General features: G+C 44.4%; 1 protein-coding gene across 1 annotated transcript in view; it reads left to right on the top strand.

Moving 5' to 3' along the window:
• Positions 1-3006: 3006 nt before the first annotated feature.
• The window catches only part of LOC135531172 (basement membrane-specific heparan sulfate proteoglycan core protein-like), a 12087-nt gene continuing 5879 nt past the window's right edge, over positions 3007-9214 (top strand). Inside the window, exon 1 of the mRNA XM_064959291.1 lies at positions 3007-3164. Coding sequence (XP_064815363.1) covers positions 3116-3164 — 49 coding nt within the window. The 5' untranslated portion in view covers positions 3007-3115. The remainder of the gene's footprint in view (positions 3165-9214) is intronic.

The following is a 9214-nucleotide window of genomic DNA, read 5'->3' as shown; positions in this document are numbered from 1 at the left end:
TACATGTTGTAGTTCTCTGATAGTAGTACTGGTACATGTTGTAGTTCTCTGATAGTATCACTGGTACATGTTGTAGTTCTCTGATAGTATTACTGGTACATGTTGTAGTTCTCTGATAGTATCACTGGTACATGTTGTAGTTCTCTGATAGTATTACTGGTACATGTTGTAGTTCTCTGATAGTAGTACTGGTACATGTTGTAGTTCTCTGATAGTATCACTGGTACATGTTGTAGTTCTCTGATAGTATTACTGATAGTATCACTGGTACATGTTGTAGTTCTCTGATAGTATTACTGGTACATGTTGTAGTTCTCTGATAGTATCACTGGTACATGTTGTAGTTCTCTGGTAGTAGTATTGTTACATGTTGTAGTTCTCTGGTAGTAGTACTGTTACATGTTTGTAGTTCTCTGATAGTAGTATTGTTACATGTTGTAGTTCTCTGATAGTATCACTGGTACATGTTGTAGTTCTCTGATAGTATTACTGGTACATGTTGTAGTTCTCTGATAGTAGTACTGGTACATGTTGTAGTTCTCTGATAGTAGTACTGGTACATGTTGTAGTTCTCTGATAGTAGTACTGGTACATGTTGTAGTTCTCTTATAGTATTACTGTTACATGCTGTAGTTCTCTGGTAGTATTATTGTTATTGAACTATGATTGCAGCCATAACAAGTTAACTTGTTTGCAGTGTGGACATGTTACAATGACTTTTCTTGACTTGCCATGCATTTTGGGGATTTCATAGTTGTATATACTATGTGTAGACTGTGTAGACTCGCTATGTGCAACTTAGGGGACGGCTGTCGGCATCAACGATACACATTTAGAGCAAGCCAAACGCAACAAGGTATACATTGAAGAAACACAGAAAATCAATGATCAAATCGATTACATAACTGTACACGTAAACCTAGGCTTACTGCTCAAATTTGTCCAAATAAGATTCCCTCATTGTGAGCAATTAGCTAGTTCACGTGCAAATGGGTGCTAATTAATGCTATGCTAACATTGGTGCGGTAGTTGGTCATATAAAAATATACCACTGCACTGGTTTAACATGAATATTACAAAGTACGTTATGCATAATGACAGTCTCACTAACTTCCATGGTTTATAGTTTTATCTACTGTATGTAGGTTAGGCTTGATTAAGATTCGCTTTCATTGGCGTTGATACCTTCGACGTGAACCTCATCTTGGGTGACGTTGAAGGAGACGGGAAGGGTTCCGGTTAAATGCGTTTGACTCCACCCACATTGAGGTCGGCCCCAACTTCTGACTCCGCCCACATTGAGCCCGGCCCCGAACTGCACACTGCAGTCAAAGGTTTCTCTCCCTAGAACTCCTTAAGTGGGGTTATTGAATTCATTTAACATATGAAGAATACTTACAAATATATGTTATTAATTCAGAATAAAGTAACAAGTGATAACTTCTAGGCTACAATCCAGTACATTATAATGTGACCTTTCTGAGTATATATCAAACAGCAGGGCTGGTTCTAAGATGACATTTCTGGGCTGGTTCTAGGATGATGTTTCTGGGCTGGTTCTAGGATGATGTTTCTGGGCTGGTTCTAAGATGACATTTCTGGGCTGGTTCTAGGATGACATTTCTGGGCTGGTTCTAGGATGATGTTTCTGGGCTGGTTCTAGGATGACATTTCTGGGCTGGTTCTGGATGACATTTCTGGGCTGGTTCTGGATAACATTTCTGGGCTGGTTCTGGATGACATTTCTGGGCTGGTTCTAGGATGATGTTTCTGGGTTGGTTCTAGGATGACATTTCTGGGCTGGTTCTGGATGACATTTCTGGGCTGGTTCTAGGGTGATATTTCTGGGCTGGTTCTAGGGGGGTATTTCTGGGCTGGTTCTAGGATGGCATTTCTGGGCTTGTTCTAGGATGATATTTCTGGGCAGGTTCCAGGTTGACATTTCTGGGCTGGTTCTAGAATGACATTTCTGGGCTGGTTCTAGGGCGATATTTATTGGCTGGCTCTAGAATGACATTTCTGGGCTGGCTAAAGGGTTATATTTCTGGGTTGGTTCTAGGATGATGTTCATGGGCTGGTTTTAGAATGATATTTATGGGCGGGTCCTACAATGATATTTATGGACTGGTTCTAGGATGACACTTCTAGGCCGGTTCTAGGATGATATTTCTGGGTTGGTTCTAGAATGATATTTCTGGGCTGGTTCTAGGATGATATTTATGGGCTGGATCAAAGGTAATATTTATGGGCTGGTTTTAGGATGATATTTATGGGCTGGTTCTAAGGTGATATTTCTGGGCTGGTTCTAGGATTATATTTATGAGTTGGTTTTAAAATTATATTTCTTGGCTGGTTCTTGGATGATAATCATGGGCTGGTTCAGGATTATATTTATGGGCTGGTTCTAGGATGATATTCATGAGCTGGTTTTAGAATTATATTTATTGTCTGGTTCTAGGATTAATTTTCTATACTGGTTCCATGTTGGGGGGGGGCAGACATTTCTTCTCTGTTTCTGAGCTAATATCCTGCAACTGACTGCCAGTCTGTCTGCCTGTCTGTCTGCCTGTCTGTCTGTCTGCCTGTCTGTCTGCCTGTCTGTCTGCCTATCTATCTATCTATCTATCTATCTATCTATCTATCTATCTGTCTATCTATCTATCTATCTATCTATCTATCTATCTATCTATCTATCTATCTATCTATCTATCTATCTATCTATCTATCTATCTATCTATCTATCTGTCTGTCTGTCTGTCTGTCTGTCTGTCTGTCTGTCTGTCTGTCTGTCTGTCTGTCTGTCTGTCTGTCTGTCTGTCTGTCTGTCTGTCTGTCTGTCTGTCTGTCTGTCTGTCTGTCTGTCTGTCTGTCTGTCTGTCTGTCTGTCTGTCTGTCTGTCTGTCTGTCTGTCTGTCTATCTATCTAGAACACACAAATAAGTAAGGAGGGGGAGGAGAGACTGTGAGACAACACACAGCAGAAGAGAGAGAGAGAGAGGGGCAGAGAGAGAGAGAGAGAGGGGCAGCGAGAGAGAGAGAGGGGGGCAAAGAGAGAGGTTGTAGGACAGGAGAGAGGTTGCAGGACAGGAGAGAGGGATATCTTTGCTCTATGCAACATGGATTCCTCCACAACAGCACTGCTCCTCTGTTCTCTACTCTGGACAGGTAAACTACTACACTACAGCTGCTTCTCTCTACACTACAATGCCGAACATGTTATTAAACTATAAGCTGCTTCTCTCTACACTACAATGCAGAACATGTTATTAAACTATAAGCTGCTTCTCTCTACACTACAATGCAGAACATGTTATTAAATCATTAACGGGGATAGTTACGAGATTTTTTTTTTTTTTTACAATTTTTGTTTCCCAATCTTGACAGCAGTCTATAGACAAGGCCAGGAAATAAATATCTACATATGTTAAATTGCTGCACTATCCCTTTTAAGTAGATATTATTAGCTCTGAACTGCTTTAAACTTTCTACTTTCTAAAAAAAGTTTTGGGATTATGATTAAAATAATAAACTAATGGTTTAGAATTCTTAATTTAACAGAAAATGTTTCTCAGAAATGTAAATGCACGGTGATACATTTCCTTTTTTTACTGTAGATGTGAATTTATAATACCGTGTTAATATCAAGTCTTGCTGAGTCATGGTCCTATCCAGACCTGAGCTGCATGTTGTCTCTGATTGGATGTTTGCTCTGGGGTGGCATTTGTTTGCTGTTCTCCCCACAGACCAGACTGAAAGCTCACAGTCTGCCCCTGTGTGTGTGTTTTATGTGAGTGTGTGTTTGGTGTGTGAGTGTGTGTGTGTGTGTGTTTTATGTGAGTGTGCGTATGAGTGTTTGGTGTGTGAGTGTACGTGCGTGCCTGCATGCCTTTAGATGTATACCATTCAATGTGGACATGGTCTATATTACTCTCTATATGTGAATCCTGTATATGCAAGAATAGCGTGTGTGTGTGTGTGTGTGTGTGTGTGTATACGTGCTTGTGTGTGAGTGTGTGTGTGTACGTGCTTGTGTGTGAGTGAGTGAGTGTGTGTACGTGCTTGTGTGAGTGAGTGTGTGTACGTGCTTGTGTGAGTGAGTGTGTGTACGTGCTTGTGTGTGAGTGTGAGTGAGTGTGTGTACGTGCTTGTGTGAGTGAGTGTGTGTACATGCTTGTGTGTGAGTGTGAGTGAGTGTGTGTACGTGCTTGTGTGAGTGAGTGTGTGTCAACTCATTGAACCCCCCCTTTGGGTGGAACCCTGAAGTCTCTCTTGCATCGGAGGATGTCAATAACTAGTGTGTGTCTCTCTTAGTGTCTATTTCTGTGTGTGTGTGTGTGTGTGTGTGTGTGTGTGTGTGTGTGCGTGTGTGTGTGTGCGTGTCTCTCTCTGTGTGTGTGTGTGTGTGTGTGCTATAACCTTGTCTCTTCTCTCCTACAGTGTGTTTGTGTTATATGTGTGTGTGTGTTACTAACCTATCTTTCCTACAGTGTGTGTGTGTGTGTGTTACTAACCTATCTCTCCTACAGTGTGTGTGTGTGTGTGTTACTAACCTATCTCTCCTACAGTGTATGTGTGTGTCTTACTAACCTATCTCTCCTCATTTTTACATTTTACATTGAGTCATTTAGCAAAGTGCCTGACAGAGCATTCGCCTGAAGATAGCTAGCATTCATGCTTTCCAAGATGGCGTAGCAGTTGGACGTCTGTTTTGTCTTTGTCTTGTCTTTGTCTTGTCGTATATATCATTTTCTCTGTATATTTTTTAAAATATTTTTAATCTCAATATCCATCTACGGACTGAACATACTCTCCTGCAACCCGCCTCACCCAATGTGGTACGGATCTGCTATTTTTATACTTTAGAACCGGAACCCCCATCAGAAGCTAGCCAGCTAACTAGCTACTAGCTAGTAGTCAGTTAGCCACTGCTAGCAGTCATCACCGTTAACCCAGGCATCAGCCAGCCTCGGTCCTGCCAGTCTGCACAGCGTGATGTCAACCCAGAGCATATCGGACTGCTTTTTCTCTACCACATCTCCGGACTCCTAACGCAAGCTCTGAACCTTTACACCGGATCATCGCAGCTAGCTAGCTGCTATCCGAGTGTCTACTCATGGCTAACGTCTCTGTCCTGAAGAAAGCACCAGTTAGCCCGGAGATAGCCTTGAGCTAGGCCCATGTTCCGGCTAGCCGAAGAGATCCATCAGACAATTCCTGGGCTTCAATACCTCTTTTGCTAATTGGCCTGGACCCTTCGCTGCCGAAACAGAGCCCTGCCGATACATCACGGTTTCAACAGGCTCTTCCATTGCAACGTCCCCCTGAGGCCCATCTGCTAGCCTGCTAGCCCTGGTCTGCTAGCTGTCTGAATCGTCGTGTCTCCAGCTCGCCTGGCTGCTCACTGGACCCTATGATTCCTCTGCAACACATGCCACTCCCTAATGTCAATATACCTTGTCTACTGCTGTTTTGGTTAGTGATTGTCTTATTTCACTGTAGAGCCTCCGGCCCAGCTCAATATGCCTTGGCTAGCCCCTTTGTTCCACCCCCCACACATGCGGTGACCTCACCTGGCTTAAATGGTGCCTCTAGAGACAAAACCTCTCTCATCGTCACTCAATGCCTAGGTTTACCTCCACTGTAATCACATCCTACCATACCCCTGTCTGTACATTACGCCTTGAATCTATTTTTCCGCGCTCAGAAATCTTAACCTACCCTTACCCCACTCCTCCTCTTTTCCTCTGGTGATGTAGAAATTAACCGAGGCCCTGCAGCCCCCAGCATCACTCCCCAGGCACTCTCATTTGTTGAATTCTATAACTGTAAAAGCTTTGGTTTCATGCATGTTAACATTAGAAGCCTCCTCCCTAGGTTTGTTTTTACTCACTGCTTTAGCCTACTCCGCCAACCCGGATGTCCTAGCCGTGTCTGAATCCCGGCTTAGGAAGGCCATCAAATATCCTGAAATTTCCATCCATAACTATAACATTTCCCGACAAGATAGATCTGCCAATGGGGGCGGAGTTGCAATCTACTGCAGAGATAGCCTGCAGAGTTCTGTCATACTATCCAAGTCTGTGCCCTATCAATTCGAGCTTCTACTTCTAAAAATCCACCTTGCCAGATACAAGTCTCTCATCGTTGCTGCTTGTTATACACCCCCTTCAGCCCCAGCTGTGCCCTGGACACCATATTTGAATTGATCGCCCTCATCACCGTCAAACGCTCCCTAAAACACTTCAGCAAGCAGGCCTTTCTAATTGACCTGTCCCGGGTATCCTGGAGGGATATTGACCTCATCCCGTCAGTAGAGGATGTCTGGTTGCTCTTCAAAAGTGCTTTCCTCACCATCTTAAATAAGCATGCCCCATTCAAAAAATGTAGAACTAAGAACAGATATAGTCTTGGTTCACTCCAGACTTGACTGCCCTTGACCAGCACAAAAGCATCCTGTGGCGTTCTGCATTAGCATCGAATAGCCCCGGCAATTTGCACATTTTCAGGGAACTCAGTAACCAATATTCTCAGCCAGTTAGGAAAGCTAAGGCTAGCTGTTTCAAACAGAAACTTGCTTCCTGTAGCACTAACTCCAAAAAGTTTTGAGACACTGTAGTCCATGGAGAACAAGACCACCTCCCCCCAGCAGCCCACTGCACTGAGGCTAGGAAACACTGTCACCCTCGATAAATCTACGATAATCGACAATTTCAACAAGCATTTCTCAATGGCTGGCCATGCTTTCCACCTGGCTACCCTTACCCCGGCCAACATTTCAGCACCCCCTGCAGCAACTTGCCCATCCCACCAGTTCTCCTTCATCCAAATCCAGGCAGCTGATGTTCGGAAAGAACTGCAAAATCTGGATCCCTACAAATCAGCTGGGCTAGACAATCTGGACCCTCTCTTTCTAAAATTATCAGTCGAAATTGTTGCAACCCCTATTAATAGCCTATTCAACCTCTCTTTCGTATTGTCTGAGATCCCAAAAGATTGCAAAGCTGCCGGGGTCATCCCCATCTTCAAAGCGGGAGACACTCTAGACCCAAACTGTTATAGACCAATATCCATCCTGCCCTGCCTTTCTAAAATCTTTCAAAAGCCAAGTTAACAAACAGATTACCGACCATTTCGAATCCCAACGTACCTTCTCCACTATGCAATCTGATTTCCGAGATGGTCATGGGTGCACCTCAGCTACGCTCAAGGTCCAAAACGATATCATAACCGCAATCGATGAGACATTACTGTGCAGCTGTCTTCATCGACCTGGCCAAGGCTTTCGACTCTGTCAATCACCACATTCTTATCGGCAGACTCAATAGCCTTGGCTTCTCAAATGACAGCCTCACCTGGTTCACCAACTACTTCTCTGATAGAGTTCTGTGTGTCAAATCGGAGGGCCTGTTGTCCGGACATCTGACAGTCTCTATGAGGGTGCCACAGGGTTCAATTCTCGGGCCGACTCTTTTCTCTGTATTTACATTTACAAAATAGCCATCCAATACTCTACTCAGCAAAGTAAATGTAGTCTATCACAGTGCCATCCGTTTTGTCCCCAAAGCCCCATATACTACCCACAACTGCGACCTGTATGCTCTCGTTTGTTGGCTCTCACTACATATTCGTCGCCAAACCCATTGGCTCCAGTTCATCTATGAGTCTTTGCTAGGTAAAGCCAAGCCTTATCTCAGCTCAATGGTCACCATAGCAACACTCACCCGTAGCACAAGCAGTTATATTTCACTGGTCATCCCCAAAGCCAACACTTCCTTTGGCCGCCTTTCCTTCCAGTTCTCTACTGCCAATGACTGGAACGAATTGCAAAAATCACTGTCTTATATCTCCCTCTCTAAATTTAAGCATCAGTTGTCAGAGCAGCTTACCGATCACTGTACCTGTACACAGTCAATCTGTAAATAGCACACCCAACTACCTCATCCCCATATTATTACTTACCCTCTTGCTCTTTTGCACCCCAGTATCTCTACTTGCACATCAAGTGCATAATTATTTTGCCTCTATGGCCTATTTATTGGCTCCATCTCTACTCTTCTACATTTGCACACACTGTGCGTACACTTTTTTATTGTGTTATTGACTGCATGATTGTTTATTCCATGTGTAACTCTGTGATGTTGTTTTTGTCGTACTGCTTTGCTTTATCTTGTGCAGGTCACAGTTGTAAAAGAGAACTTGTTCTCAAATGGCCTACCTGGTTAGTTAGGACAACCACATATCACAGTCATAGTCATGACATTTTATTCAATAAAGAAGCTAATACCAGAGTCAGAGCTAGTGGGGGAGGGGATGCTGTGTGATTATTTAAGATACTGTTCGAAGAGGTAGAGTTTCAGATGTTTTCAGAAGATGCTGTTCTAGCTTCAGGGGGAAGCTGGTTCCACCATTGGGGGACCAGGACAGAGAATAGCTTGGACTGGGCTGAGTAGGAGACCAGAGGTGGCAGAATAGAGAGCTTGGGTTTGAGCATAGCCTGAAGGTAGGGAGGGACAGTTCCTCTTGCTGCTCCGTAGGCAAGTACCATGGTCTTCTTTTGGATGCGAGCTTAGACTAGAAGGCAGAGGAGCGGGGTGATGTGGGAGAACATGGGAAGGTTGAACCAGGCGGGCTGCAGCATTCTGGGTAAGGTGCAGGGGTTTGATGGCACAAGCAGGGAGCCAAGCTAACAATGAGATGCAGTAGTCCAGACGGGAGAGAACAAGTCCCTGGAGTAGGACCTGCGCCACTTCCTGTGTGAGGAAAGGTCGTACTAGGCAGATGTTGTAGAGCATCAACCTGCAGGAGCGAGTCACTGCTGTGATGTTTGCAGAGAACGACAGGGTGTTGTCCAGGGTCATGCCAGGGTGTTGTCCAGGGTCACAACAGAGTGTTGTCCGGGGTCACGCCAAAATTCTTTACACACTGGGCGGGGGGGACACCTTGGAGTTGTCAACCGTGATGGAGAGGTCTTGGAGTGGGCAGGCCTTCCCCCAGGACGAAATGCAGCTCCATCTTGTCGACGTTGAGCTTGAGATGGTGGGCCGACATCCAAGCTGAGATATCTGCCAGGCACGCAGAGATGTGTGTCACCACCTGGGTGTCAGAAGGAGGGAAGGAGAAAAGTAGTTGAGTGTCATCCGCATAGCAATGATAGGAGAGACCATGAAAGGATATGACAGAGCCATGTGACTTGGTATAAAGAGAAAAGAGGAGAG

Source organism: Oncorhynchus masou, chromosome 5, assembly GCF_036934945.1.
Source record: "Oncorhynchus masou masou isolate Uvic2021 chromosome 5, UVic_Omas_1.1, whole genome shotgun sequence".
In the NCBI taxonomy this organism is placed as follows: Eukaryota; Metazoa; Chordata; class Actinopteri; order Salmoniformes; family Salmonidae; genus Oncorhynchus; species Oncorhynchus masou.
Note: the sequence above shows the minus strand (reverse complement) of the source record. Positions and strands in the feature narration are given on the sequence as shown.